Genomic DNA, 18,024 nt, shown 5'->3' on the forward strand with positions numbered 1-18,024 from the left:
ATTATCAGTAGATTTTTACTTATATGTTACAGTTTGTGTACCTGAAGCTGTAGCTTTTCTAAATGTCTCTGTGCATTAAGGTGTGCATGTCCTAGTTTTTGGACCACATGATAAACATAAAATAGTTGAATTTTATAACATATGCAGAAATTGTCATTGCTGTGTTTTAAATCTTAATTAAGATTATAGTATTGTGAAGCTAGACTGTCCAAGACCTTTAAATACAGGCTCATTTAATTTGTGATTGAGCCAACCGCATCCTATTACAATTTTCCATTAGAGTCCCTCAGTTCCCACTTGTCCTCCTTTGTTCACAAACTAACAGAGCCACAGCTGCAGCTCTTTAGCAGAGAAAAGGATGCATGTTAAATATAGCTTGACCTGCTGCTGTGGTGAAAACTGATACTGCCACTTGCAGGCTCTATGCAGTAACACGCTGATCCTGAATGTAGGGCAATTGCTAATTTGACAGTAAACAGGGACTCTAGACATGACCTCAGCTGCTTCAGTTCTGTATGTAGGTGACAAGCAGAAGAGCCATTTTTCAAGTAGGTGCTTTTTTAAAACAAGAGAATGGTAAATACAAGATTCAGGTGGTTACTTGGATGGGGGAGGCTGGTTCAGAAGAGGAGCGGAGAGGTGAATAGTTTTGTCTATCACACCTGTTGGATAGTGGTTTCACTGCTGTTTATTGTACTTAAATAAAACAAAAGAAAGCCATGCATAGCAAATGGTGTGTCATGAATGAAATATAATTAATCCATTGGGGTGGAAAGAGGCAGATAATACTGAACTTTCTTTCTTAACTGGGATTCTGCAAAACATACATCTACCAACCAGTCTAGAAAATAATTAGGATGAATAATTCCAGAGACCAAAAGTTCCCATAAATAATGGCCAGGTAGGCTTTGGATCAGAGTCCAATCAGATGGACCATGATGAGAACCTTAGATGCTACCATCCTGGGTTATATAGTAAGAAAAATTAATTTTCAGACCCAGTAAAGAAAAGCAGGCTTCTCTGAAGAGCTGATTATTTTTATACCACGTGTGCTTGTAGATACATAATTAATTGTATCATTTTTCAGTGAATGTATTGTTTCTACCATTTGAACAAAAACTTTTTTTTTTTGAATCAGCTTGATATCAAAATTTACACAAAAGCTGGGGAAAATCCACTGGTTACCATAAAATAACCAACATATTAAAAAACCTTCAAGGTGATTTTCTTCAAGGGTTAGACCTGTAGCCAAGTGTTTAGGGGAGCCAGATCCTACTTGGCCAAACATCGTTTCAATCTTGGACTCAGTGGTTTGAAAAGCACACCAGGTGCCTATTGTGTGTGTGTATCCAAAACCCCAACAGAATGGAGAAATGGAAGATAAGGGATTGCAACCCGGCTATGCCCCATTAGGGGCATTTCTCTCTCTTTGTGTCACTAGCATGCTCATACACCCTTAAAAATTAATAATTTCTCTTTAAAATGTATATTTTAGGGGCTGGCCTTGTGGGCTAGTGGCTGAAGAAGCCTGATTCCACATGGCCAACTGTGTGGTTTGAATCCAAGACCTGGCAGTTTGAAAAAAAAAATCTTGAAAGAATGGAAAAATGGAGGAAGAGGGATTGTGACCACTGGGGGATGCATTCTCTTTGTGTGTGTGTGTGTGTGTGTGTGTTTCTGGTGAGTGTATGCATTCTCTGGCAAATTAAAACAAAGAAACCAAAAACAAATGTTGTATGTTAAAATGAGTTAAAGTTACTATTTCTTGATAATAAAATACATTTTTTTAAAAAAGATCACTATAGGGTACATGCACTCACCAGGATGATAGAGAAAAAGTGTAAGAAAGCGCCTGCTAGGGGAGATGGCCATGCCATAATCCCTTCTCCTCCATTCTCCTTTTAGGATTTTGGGCACATGTACATACATGCCCAGTATGTTTTTCAAGCCACCAGGTACAGGACTTGAACTTCATGGTAGGCCATGTGGGATCTAGCCCCCGCAACCACGCCAACCGCATCCTATTACAATTTTCCATTAGAGTCCCTCAGTTCCCACTTGTCCTCCTTTGTTCACAAACTAACAGAGCCACAGCTGCAGCTCTTTAGCAGAGAAAAGGATGCATGTTAAATATAGCTTGACCTGCTGCTGTGGTGAAAACTGATACTGCCACTTGCAGGCTCTATGCAGTAACACGCTGATCCTGAATGTAGGGCAATTGCTAATTTGACAGTAAACAGGGACTCTAGACATGACCTCAGCTGCTTCAGTTCTGTATGTAGGTGACAAGCAGAAGAGCCATTTTTCAAGTAGGTGCTTTTTTAAAACAAGAGAATGGTAAATACAAGATTCAGGTGGTTACTTGGATGGGGGAGGCTGGTTCAGAAGAGGAGCGGAGAGGTGAATAGTTTTGTCTATCACACCTGTTGGATAGTGGTTTCACTGCTGTTTATTGTACTTAAATAAAACAAAAGAAAGCCATGCATAGCAAATGGTGTGTCATGAATGAAATATAATTAATCCATTGGGGTGGAAAGAGGCAGATAATACTGAACTTTCTTTCTTAACTGGGATTCTGCAAAACATACATCTACAAACCAGTCTAGAAAACAATTAGGATGAATAATTCCAGAGACCAAAAGTTCCCATAAATAATGGCCAGGTAGGCTTTTGGTTAGCGGCCAACCAAATGGACCATAGCAATTAATTTTCAGACCCAGTAAAGAAAAGCAGGCTTCTCTGAAGAGCTGATTATTTTTATACCACGTGTGCTTGTAGATACATAATTAATTGTATCATTTTTCAGTGAATGTATTGTTTCTACCATTTGAACAAAAACTTTTTTTTTTTGAATCAGCTTGATATCAAAATTTACACAAAAGCTGGGGAAAATCCACTGGTTACCATAAAATAACCAACATATTAAAAAACCTTCAAGGTGATTTTCTTCAAGGGTTAGACCTGTAGCCAAGTGTTTAGGGGAGCCAGATCCTACTTGGCCAAACATCGTTTCAATCTTGGACTCAGTGGTTTGAAAAGCACACCAGGTGCCTATTGTGTGTGTGTATCCAAAACCCCAACAGAATGGAGAAATGGAAGATAAGGGATTGCAACCCGGCTATGCCCCATTAGGGGCATTTCTCTCTCTTTGTGTCACTAGCATGCTCATACACCCTTAAAAATTAATAATTTCTCTTTAAAATGTATATTTTAGGGGCTGGCCTTGTGGGCTAGTGGCTGAAGAAGCCTGATTCCACATGGCCAACTGTGTGGTTTGAATCCAAGACCTGGCAGTTTGAAAAAAAAAATCTTGAAAGAATGGAAAAATGGAGGAAGAGGGATTGTGACCACTGGGGGATGCATTCTCTTTGTGTGTGTGTGTGTGTGTGTGTGTTTCTGGTGAGTGTATGCATTCTCTGGCAAATTAAAACAAAGAAACCAAAAACAAATGTTGTATGTTAAAATGAGTTAAAGTTACTATTTCTTGATAATAAAATACATTTTTTTAAAAAAGATCACTATAGGGTACATGCACTCACCAGGATGATAGAGAAAAAGTGTAAGAAAGCGCCTGCTAGGGGAGATGGCCATGCCATAATCCCTTCTCCTCCATTCTCCTTTTAGGATTTTGGGCACATGTACATACATGCCCAGTATGTTTTTCAAGCCACCAGGTACAGGACTTGAACTTCATGGTAGGCCATGTGGGATCTAGCCCCCGCAACCACCACTCCCCTGGCCGGCCTAAAACTCACATTTTATTGAGCACTGTTCTAGGCACTCTGCGAGTAATTTGTGAAATTTGGATTATTAGCCTATTTTTATAGATATGGCTCAGAGAGAATAAGCACTTTCCAGCATTAGATGGCTACAAATACTGAGACCACCATTTTAATCTAGGTCTGAATGAAACTTAGATGGTCTTACATGATTTCTCTGTTTTGTTTGTTTGTTTTTAAAGAATTGTTTTATTTTTAATGTTATTTATTCATTCATTTAAATTTGAGCAGAGAGGGACAGAGCGAGAGCCAGAGACAAAGTGAAACAGCAAACCGCCAGGTTCCGGTCTTGAACTGTGGTTGGACATATGGGAGTCCAGCGCCCTTAACCACCACATCACCTGCTGGCCTGTTTCTTTTGTTTTTTACGGTTTCGTGTGTGTGTGTGTGGGGGGGGTTTGCCATAGGGCACATGCACAAGAAGAGAGAGAGAGAGAATGAGAAGTCACCCCCTGGTGGTGGGATGGTCATGACATAATCCCTTCTTCTCCCTTCTCTTGGGATTTTGAGCATGCACATACTTGCAGCTGGTATGACTTTCAGAGTGCCAAGTCTGGGACTCAAACCATGGTTGGCCATGTGGGGATCCAATGCCTCAACTACCATGCTATCTGCTGGCCCTGCCTGGTCTTATATGGTTTTTAAAATAACTGTAATTGATCTCTTTATATAATAACCTTGTTTCTGAAAATACAGGAACTTTCTAATGTCTATTATGTGTAAGATGGCAAAGATATATTCTATTTTGGGACCAGCAGTTGGCGTAATGGCTATGTTGCTGGACTCCCATGTAGTTGACCATGGTTCAAGTCCTAGACCCCAGATTCTTTTTTGATGCTGTAATAAATGGAATTGTTTTCCTTTTTTCCCTCCTTTTTTTTTTCCTCTCTATTTAACTCTATTTATTTATTTTAATTTGGCCAGAAAGAGAAAGAGAGAGAGAAGTGAGAAAGCAAGCTGCCAGGTCCAGGACTTGAATAGCGATTGGCCATGTGGGAGTCCAGTGCTCTTATCCACCATGCCACCTGATGGCCCCTCCCTTCTATTTTTTAGGGTGTATGCATTCACCAGAGAGAGGAAGAGGGAGGGAAACTGAAAAATTGCCACCACCTCTCATTAGACAGCCACGTTACAATCCCTTCTCTATTCTCCTCTCAGGATTATGGGCACACAGGCATACATGCCCATTGTGATTCTCAATCTTTTGGGTCCAGAACTTGAACCACAAAAACTAGCAATGTGGATCCAGTGCCTTTACCTTTACCTCCATACCACTTGCTGACCCTAGCAATTGTTTTCTTAATTTCTTTAGAGTTTCATATATATAATATCATGTCATTTGTGAACAGAAATAATTTTACCTTTTCCTTTTGAATTTAGACACTTTTTATTTCGTTTTCTAACTTAATTGTGCTGGCTAGAACTTTCAGTACTCTACTGAATAGAGTTGGCAAAAGTGAGTATGCTTGCCTTGTTCCTGATTTTAGGGGAAATGCTTTTAGTCTTTCTCTATTGAGTATAATGTTAACTCCAGGATTTTCATGTGTGTCCTTTATCATTTTGAGGAAACTCTATTTCTAGTTTGAATGTTTTTATCTTTTTTTTTTCTCAAATGACGAAACGTGCATGAACAAGAGAGAGGAAAGTGCCCTTGACAGGTTCTCTTCATGCTACAATTCCTTTTTCCTAGCACTCAAACTTCTCAGAATCTTGGGCATGCATGTGCATGTCCCCAGCATGTTTACAGGTTATCCCAGGAGTTTGAACCTGTGATTGGCTGTGTGGCTTCCAGGCTGGCAGAGCATTGTGCTATCACCTTGTCTACAGCCTCAGGACTTGAGTGTTTTTATCTCGAAAAACCACTGAATTTAGTCAGATGTTTTTTGTGTCAATTGAAATGATCATGAGAGTTTTTTTCTTAATTATTAATGTGATATATCACATTGATTGATTTTTTTTTTTTCAAAGAGATTTTTTGCTTTAGGGCATGTGTGTTTGCTGGAGAGATAGAGACAGAAAGCGAGAAATCATCCCTCAGGGAGGGATGGCCACACCGCGATCTCTTCTCCTCCATTTTCCTCTCAGGATTTTGGTCATGCATGCACAGACACGCAGCTTTAGTTTCAAGCTGCGAGGCCCGGGACTTGAACTGTGGTCGACTACATGGGAGTCCAGCCGTATAACTATGCCGTCTACCAGTTCCACATTGATTCATTTTTATACGTTGAACTATTCTTGCATTCTGGGAATAAAACCCATTTGGTCCTGATGTTTATTCATAACGCCAAGGGGTTCATGTACTGTACTTGCCAGAGAGAAAGGGAGACAGAGAAAGCGAGACAGAGAGAGAGAGCTCCTTTTAATAGGGCTTGGTCACATAACAGTCTCTTATCCTTCATTTCTCCATTCTTTCAGAATCTGGGGCATGCACCCACACATGTTTTTCAAGCTGCCAGGGCTGGGATTTAGCCCCTGGGATTTAACTGCCATGTGGGAGTTAGCCCCCTTAACCACCCTCACTTGGGGGCAGCCCTATATAATCCTGTCAATATGCTGCTGAATCTGGTTTGCTAGTATTTGTTTGAGGACTTTTGCATCTGTATTCATAAGTGAAATTTTGTAGTTTTGTTTTCTTCTAGTGTCTTTGGCTTTGGTATCAGTGTAATGCTGTCTTTAGAATGAGTCAGGGATTTTTTTTGTTTGTTTTTGTTTTTGTTTTTGAGAGTCTTTACTATAGGGTACGTTGAGCTTGCTGGGGAGACAGAGAGACAGAAAGTGAGAAGTCACTCGCTCGGGGATGGCCACACCACAGTCCTTTCTCCTCTATTCTCCTCTCAGAATTTTGGGCATAAACATACGTGTGCCTGGTGTGAGTTTTAAGCTGCTGGGTCCAGGACTTGAACTGCGGTCAACTATGTGGGAGTCCAGCAGTGTAACCATTATGCCATCTGCTGGTCCTGGGAATTTTCTTGAATCATTTAGAAGACTTTAGAATGATTGGTGTTAATTTTCCTGTAAAGTTTGGTCAAAGAAGAGATGAGTGAGGTATTTTTTTTGTTTGAGTTGTCAAACATGGAACTACATGATTGTCTGGAGAATTGCGTGCTTCCCAAAAGCTCAACCTGAAATTTCCACTTAGTCAGCCAGTTCAGAAAACCCCACAGTATCTGGTAACTACATAGCTTTGTTCTAGACTCTTTCTTCAAATTTATATGCTGATTTACCTAGAACCACATGTTCTATACATTCAAGTCCCTTTTAGGAAATTTAGTTGTGGAGGTTAGGCACCCTCAGAAAGGATACTTTTTTTTTTATTGCCAGAGGGTGTGTGCATGAGAGAATGAGAGAGAAAGCACCCCTAATCATTGGCTAATTCTTTTCTCTCTAGTTCTCCATCCTGTCAGGATCTGAGGCACATATGCGCAGGTCTGGCCTGTGTGGTTTTCAAGCCGCCAGGACCTGGATTTGAACTCTGAGGGTCATATGAGATCCAGCTTCCTTTGTATAGTGCCTGATGACTGTGTGTGGGGCTGGCCCAGGGTTACTTTTGATGATATATTGGGTTGTTGGGAAAATTGTGATGCATTTTTGTGTAGAAAAATAAATCATAACTTTCCTGAGACCATAATAGATTCAGTCTTTAAAATACTTTGCACGTGGGGCTGGCAGGTGATGAGGTGGTTAAGGCCCTGGACTCCCACATGGCCTACCACAATTTGAGTTTTGGACCTGGTGGCTTGCTTTCTCACTTTCCCTCTTTCTGTCTTTGTCTCTTTCTCTAGTCAAATGATAAATAAATAAATAATTTAAATAGTTCTTTTTAAAAAATACTTTGCACATACTGAAATATGTTTTAAAACAATTATTTATTTAATTCCATTTGTTATTATTTTTTAATTTGACCAGAGAAAGAGAGAAAGGGAAAGGGAGAAAGCAAGCTGCTATGTCCAGGACTTGAACCATGGTTGACCATGTGGGAATCTAGTGCCTTTAACCACCGCGCCACCTGCCAGCACCCCGCACATATTGAAATCTTGAAATCATCCCTAAAAACTAGATGAGTGGTCTCAAATTTAATATTAAATATTGAAGTTATGAAGTTTTTGGAAAACAAAGGATTTCTGGGCTTTGTTTTGTTTTTACATCTTTAATAGAGGTGCATTGGTATAGACAGACTTTCCTTTGTTTTCTTTTATCTGCTTAACATGAGGTTTTTGTTTTGTTTTGTTTTGTTTTTGCTATAGGGTGTGTACGCTTGCCAGAAAGACAGAGAGAGACAAAGAGATAGAAAGTAAGAAATCATCCCCCCAGGGGGGATGGCCATGCCGCAATCCCTTCTCCTTCATTCTCCTCTCGGGATCTTGGGCACGCATATACATGTGCCCAGCGTGAGTTTAAGCCACCAGGTCCAGACTCGAACTGCAGTCGAATACGTGGGAGTCCAGCAACATAGCCATTACGCTAAGTGCTGGTCCCCATGAAGGTATTAATTAATGTTCACAGAAACTGCCTACAGATTTTTTTCTTCCAAGGTTACATCCTTTTATTTGAAATTATGCATAGGCCAGAAATAATCTCTTATAGTCCAATAGAGTATGCTTTGCCTATTTTTACATTTTTAGATTCTAACTGGGCATCTGACTGCTCAGCCACTACCACCAGACTGACCAGTAGTGATTATGTGAATTCAATGACTTTCAGACATTTCCACAATATGAAATAAGTTTTAGGGGTCAGCAGGTAGCATGGTTGTTAAGGTGCTTGACTCCCACATGAACAACTACTATTTGAATCTCAGACCCAGTGGCTTAAAAAATTATGCCAGGTACATGTGCGCCCAAAATCCTTAGAGGAGAATAGAGGAGAAGGGGTTGATGAGTAGCCATCTTCCCAGGGGGTGATATTTCACTTTTCCTCTTTCTGTCTCTCAGGCAAGCGCACATGCCCTATGGCATAAAACTTAAAAAAATAAAAAGAAGAAGAAAAAAGTTTTAGAACATGACTAACACACATAATAGCATATTGAGGTACTTCAGAAAGTTTGTGGGAAAATGTAATTAAGGTATGAGTTTATTTTGGAGCAAAAAAAATTTGTGTTTTTTTTTGAGAGGTTTTTGCTATAGGGTGTGTGTACTCGCCAGAAAAACAGAGAGACAGAGAGACAGAAAGTGAGAAATCCCCCCTCCAGGGAGGATGGCCATGCCACAATCCCTTCTCCTCCATTCTCCTCTCAGGATCTTGGGCACGCGCACACACACGTGCCCGGTGTGAGTTTAAGCCACCGGGTCCGGGACTCGAACTGCGGTCAGCTACATGGGAGTTCAGCGACATAGCCGTTTCACTAACTGCTGGTCCCGATGCAAAAAAATTTAATCCATTTTTTTTTTAAGAGAGGTTTTAGCTATAGGGTATGTGCACTTGCCAGAAAGACTGAGAGAGATATGGAGACAGAAAGTGAGAAATCATCCCCCAGGAGGGATGGTCACACTGCAATCCCTTCTCCTTCATTCTCCTCTTGGGATTTTGGGCATGCATGCACGTGCAGCTGGTGTGAGTTTAAGCCACTGGGTCTGGGACTTGAACCACGGTCACCTATGTGGGAGTCCAGTGACATAGCCATTACACTATCTGCTGGTCCTCATGCAAAGTTTTTTTTATGTGCATCTTTCATAAACTTTTTTTAAGGAGGTGTTTGCTTTAGGCTACATGTACTTGAGAGAGAGACAGAGACAGTGAGAGAGAAAGTGAGAAATTACCACCTAGGATGATGGTCATGCCATAGTCTCCTCTCCTCCATTCTCCTCCTAGGATCTTGGGTATGCATGCTCATGTGCCTGGCATGAGTTTTAAGGCACCAAGTCCGAGACTTGAACTGTGGTTGGGCATGTGGGAGTCCAGCGACATAACAACTGCTAGTCCCTCGTAAACATTTTAAAGACTTTCCTTGCATAAAAAAGTAATGTGACAATTTTACAGACCAGTTCTTTTTTTTTTTTTTAAGAATTATTTTATTTAACTTTATTTATTTATTTTAATTTTTACCAGTGAGGGACAGAGAGAGAGAGAGAGAGAAAGAGAAAGCAAACCATCAGGTCCAAGACTCAAACTGTGGTTGGCCACGTGGGAGTCGAACATCCTTAACCACAGTGCCACCTACAGGTCCCTCTTCTTTAATTTTTTTTAAGAGACATTTTTGCTATAGGATGCATGTGCTTACCAGAAAGACAGAGAGACAGAAAGTGAGAAATCATCCCCCTGGGGGATGGTCATGCCACAATTCTTTCTTCCATTGGGATTTCGGGCACACGCGCACACTCTCCTGTCCTGAGTTTTAATCCACTGGGTCCAGGACTTGAACTGCAGTGAACTATGTGGGAGTCCAGTGACCTACCCATTACACCATCTGCTGGTCCTCACAAACCAGATCTTAACCTTTATTACAGACTGTACAGCCTGTTGTCTTCTATATATTTTTTCTTTTTCAAACATTTACTTATTTGTGATTTTCAAGCTGCCAAGTCTGGGACTTGAATCGCAGTCAGCCATGGGGAAATCCAGCGTTGTAACCACCATACCACCTGCTGGCCCCTCTATTTTTTTTCTAATACTGGTTTTAACTTGCTTAATTGATTTTTAAAAATGCTAAACTTTAGTAAACAAATAGTCATTTGTGAGTCCAGATTTGACTGTGAGTACTTACTGTTTTCTGGCTGCTATTCTAAGACATTTTGGTTTTGAAGTCTGAGCATTTATATATTTATCAAAAGCCCAGATAATTCTCATGTAGCCATGAACAAGTATTTGGGAACTACTAATAGATATAATCTAATAAAAACTAATTTAAAACTGAATGTACACCTTAAAAATCACTGAAAACCATAATTGTAACTCTTTAAAAGTCGTTTCTCTTTCATTAAAAAAGATCATTCATTACCTAAACTACCTGGACTGTAATATTCATATTATAAAATGTGGGGAACCACTTTATACAGTGATCAATAGTAAAGGACAATTTAATTTCTCTTGATTATAGTAAAAACTGGGCTGGGCAGTGCAATAAATTAAGTTCACCCTCTGGTTTGTTCCATTCAGTAGTGATCTTGTCTTCTTTGACACAGACCAGTTTATGTCTGACTTGGAACACCAGCCATCAGGCTCAGCAGAAAAATGGCCTAACCACAGTGAGCTCTCATGTCCAGCTCCTTTCTGGAGAATCTAGAGGGTGAGTGTTGATTGAAATGTGTCATTGTTTCTGTTGCCAAGTCTGGTGTTTGCATGCAATGGCTGGATTTGCATGTGCTACAGAGGAGGGGGTATGCACGAGCACCTTGATAGGCCTACTTACTATCTTTGGAGCTGCGTTTTGACTGTAAGACTCTGCTTTATAAGTCTAACCACATTCTCACATTTGCGCTTATAATTTTAGCCTGGGTTTGATTAAAAGGCAAGTATTTAATTAGATTTATTAAACCAAAGCAGAGAGAGGTTTTATATATATGTGTATTGTTTTTAGTTTTATTTATTTCATGACAGAAAGAAACAGAGAGATAGATACCTTTCCCATGCCGTGATCCTCCTGTCCAAACCTTCCAAGCCAGGATCACAAGCATGCACCACCACACCTAACATGTTCAGGTTGATCTGGAACATGAACCTGGGCATATATGTAACACACACATGTAACACACACACGACAGAGCAATTGGAGTCCTGGACCTGGTGGATTGAAAATCTTTCCTGGCACAGGTGCATGCATGCCCAAAACCCCAAGAAGAGAATGGAGGCAGAGGGATTGTGGCCCCCCTGGGGAGGGGTGATTTCTTACTTTTCCTGTCTCTCTCTGGAAAAAAATAAAAAAAGAAGATGTTAGACCATGCAAGAAAGAATTAGATATAGAGGGGAATGTTTGGTTTGGTTTGGTAGAGGCTTTTGCCTTAGGCACATGTGCTCTCACTGGGGAGAAAGAGACAGACAGAGACCGTGAGAGAGAAAATTTTAAAAATCTCCTTGGGGGGATGACCACACTACAGTCTCTTCTCCATTTTTCTCCCAGAATCTTGGGCACATAAGCACATGTACCTGGTATGTTTCAAGCCACCAAGTCTGGGACTCAAACCGTGGTCAGCCATGTGGGAGTCCAGCAATATAACTACTACACCATCTACTGGCCTCTGTTTGTTTTTAATTGCTGCATGGCATGTGTGCTTTGCATAGAGAGAGTGGAAAATGAGAAAGCATCCCGGGGAGATGGCCACACCAAAGTCCCTTCTCCTCCATTCTCCTCTTAGGATTCTGGAAATGCACACACACACTCTGTCGTGTTTTTCAAGTTGCCAGGTCCAGGACTTGAACCATGGACTTAGTCATGTGGGAACCAGCTGCCTTAACCACCACACCACCAGGCTCACTTGGTCTAGTGTTTTTATTCATTTGGTTATTTGCTTTTATGAGATAGACTTTCCCATGTTAACTGATGAGAAGGATCCAGGAGGGAAGATGGGTTGATTGAGACTGATTAAAGATATGGAAAATGGAGGTCCAGCTGCATGGCCTAGTGGTTAAAGGAGTTGTATACCACATAACTGACTGCATTGTTCAAATTCTGGTGCTAGGAACTTAACAAACATCAGGTGTGTGTGTGTTTGTGTGTGTATGGGCCCAAAATCCCAATAGGATGGAGAATGAAGGACAAGGGATTTCAGAGTGACCAAAGCCCTGTTGTAGGGGTACTTCTCTCTCTCCTTCTTTCTCTGTCTTTGTTTCTCCCCAGTGAGCATACACATCCTCTTGCAAATTTGGGGATAAAAATTTTATGGAAAATGAAAATGGACAGCATATGTTCTTGAAGAAGATCTAGAGTGAAAGTGGTAGAATGAGTTGTGTGGATTTATGGCTCTAGAGCTCATATTTGACCCATAGAGATAATAGATTTGAAAGTTAACAATGGGCAAGGTTATTCAAAGAAAATATACAAAGTTAAAAACAAAACAGAGAAAAGAGGTTCTTCTTTTAATAATTCAGAAATTGTCCGACATCTGGGACTAGCACTTAGTGTAATGGCTATGTCGCTGGACTCCCACGTAGTTGACCGCAGTTCGCGTCCCGGACCCAGTGGCTTGAACCTCACGCCGCCCACGTGTGCATGTGTGCCTAAGATCCCGAGAGGAGAATGGAGGAGAAGGGATTGTGGCGTGGCCATCCCCCCTGGCGGGTGATTTCTCGCTTTCTGTCTCTCTCTCTCTGTCTGGCAAGCACATGCGCCCTATAGCAAAAAACTCTTAAAAAAAAAAAAAGAAGAAAAAGAAATTGTCCCACATCTTAATCCATATTGAAAAGAAGTGTTCATTTTTTCACATTTCAATCTTTACTGATACCAAAGGGTGCATGCTGATACTTGATTATACTTTCAAGTACCTATGTACTGTTTAATCAGCTGAAGCTTTGATGTTTGTCTTTGAATAACCATTTTGAGTTATAAACGTTTCTAGAGGGAAGATCTGTATGACACTACTTGTGGCATCACAGACGACAGAGATTTCTTAAAAAGATTGGACTGGGGCTAGCAGGTGGCATGGTGGTTAAGGGCGCTGGACTCCCACATGGCTGACTGCGGTTTGAGTCCTTGACCTGGTGACTTGCTTTTTCACTTTCTCTCTCTCTCACTTTATCCCTCTCTAGTGAAATAAAAACAAAAAAGAAATAAAGTGAAATAAAATAATTCTTTAGGGACCAGCAGTTAGCGTAATGGCAGTACGTATCTACTGCATGATGCTGGCTTGTTGAGAGGCTAGGGCGAGAGGACCGTGGCATGGCAAGATCCTCTCAAGGGTTACCTGTCATGAAAAACATAAAACAACAAACCCTGGCTCTGATTATTTTTTTGAAAAGTAGAGGGGCATGAGAGAGCTTAAGCTGGCTGTCTTGGTTCTTGCTTAATATACTCAATAATGGGGACCATCAGGTGGTGCTGGTGGTTAAAGGCGCTGGACTCCCACATGACTGACCATGGCTCGAGTCCTGGACCTGGTGGCTTGCTTTCTTACTTCCTCTCTTTCTCTCTCTCTCTCTCTCTCTCTCTCTCCTCTGTCTCACTCTCTGTCTCACTCTCTGTCTCACTCTGGTCAAATTAAAAACAGCAATAATAATTTTTAAAAACAAAATTATTATTAAAACAACAATGTTTCAGTGTTACCACTGGTGTTACCATATAGTGGTGAGATTTATTTTTGTTAATAATATTAGCTGAGGGGCCGGTAGGTAGTGTGGTAGTTAAGGGTTCTGGACTCCCACATGGCCATCTGTGGTTTGGGTCCTGGACCTGACAGCTTGGTTTCTCAGTTTCCATCTCTCTCTCTCTCACTCTGTCCCTCTCTGGTCAAATTAAATAAATAAGTAAATGGATAAATAAAGTTAAATATTCTTTTTAAAAATATTAGCTGAGTTAGTTTAATAGCGGTCCTAAAGTACAGTGGCTTAACCACATAGGCAGTTTCTCTCACACCTCATGGTAATTTAGAAATCAGGATTCTTTTTTATTTTTATTTTTTCTGTTTCTCCTAATGTTTTGTCAAAGCAAAGTCAAAGTCACTTTGACTAAGTCTTAACCCAAAGCAAGGGGTAGGGGAAGAAGAAGGTGGGAAGCCAAACAAGTGATTAGGAAGATGTATACATCACTTTTTCCACATTTAATTGGAGAAAGTTAATTGTGTGACTGTACATAGCTGCATAAGGAAGCTGAGAAATACATGAGGTCTTCAAAAACTTTGTGGAGGGACCAGCAGTTAGCGTAACGGCTATGTTGCTGAACTCCCATGTAGCCGACTGCAGTTCGAGTCCCGGACCCGGTGGCTTAAACTCACGCTGGGCGCGTGTGCATGCATGCCCAAGATTCCGAGAGGAGAATGGAGGAGAAGGGATTGTGGTGTGGCCATCCTGCCCTGGGGGGTGATTTCTCACTTTCTATCTCTCTGTCTTTGGCGAACACATGTGCCAAAAAAGAACCCCCAAAAAAAAAAAAAAAAAAAAAAAAAAACTTTATGGAGTGACCAGCCAGATGGCATAATGGCTATGTCGCTGGACTCCCATGTAGTCGACTGCGATTTGAATCTCGGACTCGGTGGCTTAAACGCATGCCAGGCACGTGTGCATGCATGCCCAAAGTCCTGAGAGGAGAATGGGGAGAAGGGATTGTGATGTGGCCATCCCCCTGGGGGGTGGTTTCTCACTTTCTGTCTCTCTCTTTCTGGCAAGCCCACACGCCCTATACCAAAAACCTCTCTCAAAAAAAAAAAAAAGAAGCTTCGTGGGAAATGTATGTTATGGGAAAATTGCATTGATTTATTTTTCTACACTGAAGAAACTTGTACTTTAATTATATTTTTCCATTACCTTTTTTTTGAGAGGTTTTTGCTATAAGGGCGCATGCACTCGCCAGAAAGAGAGGCAGAGATATAAAAAGCGAGAAATCACCCCTCCAGGGGGGGATGGCCATGCTGCAGTTCCTTCTCCATTCTCCTCTTGGGATCTTGGGCACGCACACACACATGCCTGGCGTGAGTTTAAGCCACCGGGTCCCGGACTCGAACCGCAGTCGACTACATAGGAGTCCAGTGACATAGCCATTATGCTAACTACTGGTCCCTGAAGTCTGTACTTGTGTGGCCTTATGACTGGCCAAACTTCAGTAACTAGAGAATGAATTGAAGTAGTTAGCAGTCCATCAGGCACCTCTTAAATTTTCAGGAACATATTACTGACCTTGGAAGACAAGTTAGTCAGATTTTGATAAATGTGAATTCTTCGGCTCATGCTGTGAATAGGCAACTTCAGTATCTTACGTGTTTAGATGATGTTCTTATAACTTACCAAATAACTTAAAAATAAATATTGTTTGGGGCCAGCAGGTGGCATGGTAGTTAAGGGTGCTGGACTCCCACATGGCTGATCACAGCTCAGGTCCTGGACCTGACAGCTTGCTTTCTCATTTCCTTCTCTTTCTCTCTCATACTCTGTCCCTCTCTGGTCAAATTTAAAAAACAAACAAACAAAAAGGATAAAGTTAAATAAAACAATTTTTTAAAAATAAAGTTAAATAAAAGCTTAAAAAACAAAATAAATCTTAGTAAAACTGTATATAGATGGCCCAGCTGCAGTGAAAGAGGTGGGGCACCACTGTGCAATATGAGAGCCACATGAGAAGGGCCAGGGTTTGGTTCCCAGGTCACTCTGCATCCATTGGACATGCCTGTGGACACACTCATGATCTTGGCCAGCTGGAAAGCAGGAGGAGGATTATAGCATGGCAAGACTGTTTCAGGAATGTGCATCTGTCTCTCTGTCTAAATAAATAATTTTTTCTTTCTTTTTCTTTTTTTCCCTAGGTTTTTGCCGTAGGGTACATGCACTCACCAGAGAGAGACAGTGAGAGAGAAAGTAAGAAATCATCTCCTCCCAGGTTGGATGGCCATGCCATAATTCCCTTCTGCTCCATTCTCTTTCTGGGATTTTGGTACATACACAAGTGCCTGGCATGATTTTCAAGCTGCTAGGTCCAGCACTCGAACCCTGGTTGGCCATGTGGAAGTCCAGTGCCTTAACTACCATGCTACTGCTGGCCCCCGTAAATTTTTTTTTAAAAGATAAAAGCTGACCCCATAGCCTAGTGATCAAGAGAGCCGATTCCAGACCAGCAGGTGACATGGAAGTTAAGGCACTGGATTCCACATGGCCAACTACATGATTTGAATCCGTGACTTAGCTGCTTGAAAATCACAATGAATAAATAGATAATAAATGTTTGAAAAAGAAAAAAAAAGAACAAAATAGAAGACAACAGGCTATATTGTCTTTAATAAAGATAAGAACTGGTTTGTGAAATTGTCATGCCCAAAATCCTAAGAGGAGAGTGGAGAAGATTGAATATAGCTCTTCCTTCTAGGGCGTGATTTCTCACTTTCCCTCTTGTCTGTCTCTGGCATATACACACACCCTATAGTAAAAGCTTTTTCTAAAAAAGGCAGGGGACCAATAGGTGGCATGGCAGCTAGGGTTGGACACTCCCACATGACTGACTGCAGTTTCTCCTGGACCTGGTAGCTTGCTGTCTCACTTTCCCTCCACCTTCTCTCTCTGGTCAAATTTAAATAAATGAATAAATAAATAAAATTAAATAATTCTTTTTTTTTCTCTTTTTTTATTAATTAATTTTTCTTTTTTTAACATTAATACGCTATACATCATTACAGTATACAAAATGAATTTTCCATCCAAAATACACTGTTGGCTCAATCAAGCACATCAACATACGTGTTATCAGTAAACAATTTTCCATTTATGTCTTGTACATTTTGCTTTTTTTTTTTTTTGTCCTCCTTGACTCCCTAACCCTCTGCCATGTCCCACCCTCCTCCCATTGTCTCTGGTATCCATGATTGCTTTCTATGCCCCTCTCCTCCCCCGCACCCCCATTTAATTGATTTGCTAATGAACTTAGTTTGTCTAAATATTTGCAATAGCAAGCACAGCTGATACATAGATACACAAGAACCCATGTCTGACTTTAGGCATAAACCTCAGTGAGTAGAATGAACATACTATAAAATAGTACCTAGCTGGAGCTATATAGCTTACTGTGATCATCAAATACACAGTTTTTTCTTTAAATTTTGGTAACAGTTTTAGTATTTATTTTTCTGAATTTTTTTTTTTAATTTACATTCATTCCCTGAGCATCACCACAACATACTAAATGTGGTTTCCCCTCTAGAGTAAACTGCATAGTGGCTTAATCATGCATGTTGTCATCCATAAAATTCCATTACTACTTTCATATATATATGTTTTTTACCCCATGTCTGACCCTCTGCCCTATTCCACTCTCTTATTACACTATCTCTGCTGTCTACAGTTAGGTTAGTATTCTGTTCAAATAGTCGGAACATGAATCTATTGATAGCTGAAGACAGGACAAAAGTCCTTAAAACCAGACAACAAAGCTTAGAAGAAAAGCAGCAATATTTTAGTCAAGTCGTAGAATACTGTTTCATCAGTTCAGTCTCATGTACTTAATCTTTCTTCTGTATCTGTTGAGGTTCGATGTTCCAGATTGAAATCTGGGATGTAATACTCAACTCCAGCTTTTGGCCCTACAATTAAGTTGCCCATTTTCTTAGTTTCTGAACTCTTATTTCTGTGTGTCTGCATTTAATTTTACTGACATAGCACTCCCTTAAGAACTTCTTGGAGA

The 18,024-nt window shown here is 40.7% G+C and overlaps 1 protein-coding gene across 3 annotated transcripts in view; it reads left to right on the plus strand.

Moving 5' to 3' along the window:
- The window catches only part of NFATC3 (nuclear factor of activated T cells 3), a gene marked incomplete at its 5' end in the record, with an annotated part of 124,705 nt that overhangs the window by 93,476 nt on the left and 13,205 nt on the right, over positions 1–18,024 (plus strand). The window contains 1 exon segment of one of the 3 annotated variants that reach the window (XM_027775086.1): positions 10,872–11,001. In XM_027775086.1, coding sequence (XP_027630887.1) covers positions 10,872–11,001 — 130 coding nt within the window. 3 annotated transcript variants of the gene reach the window in all.

The sequence above is a fragment of the Tupaia chinensis genome, unplaced genomic scaffold (genome assembly GCF_000334495.1).
Source record: "Tupaia chinensis unplaced genomic scaffold, TupChi_1.0 Scaffold000523_1, whole genome shotgun sequence".
NCBI lineage: Eukaryota > Metazoa > Chordata > Mammalia > Scandentia > Tupaiidae > Tupaia > Tupaia belangeri.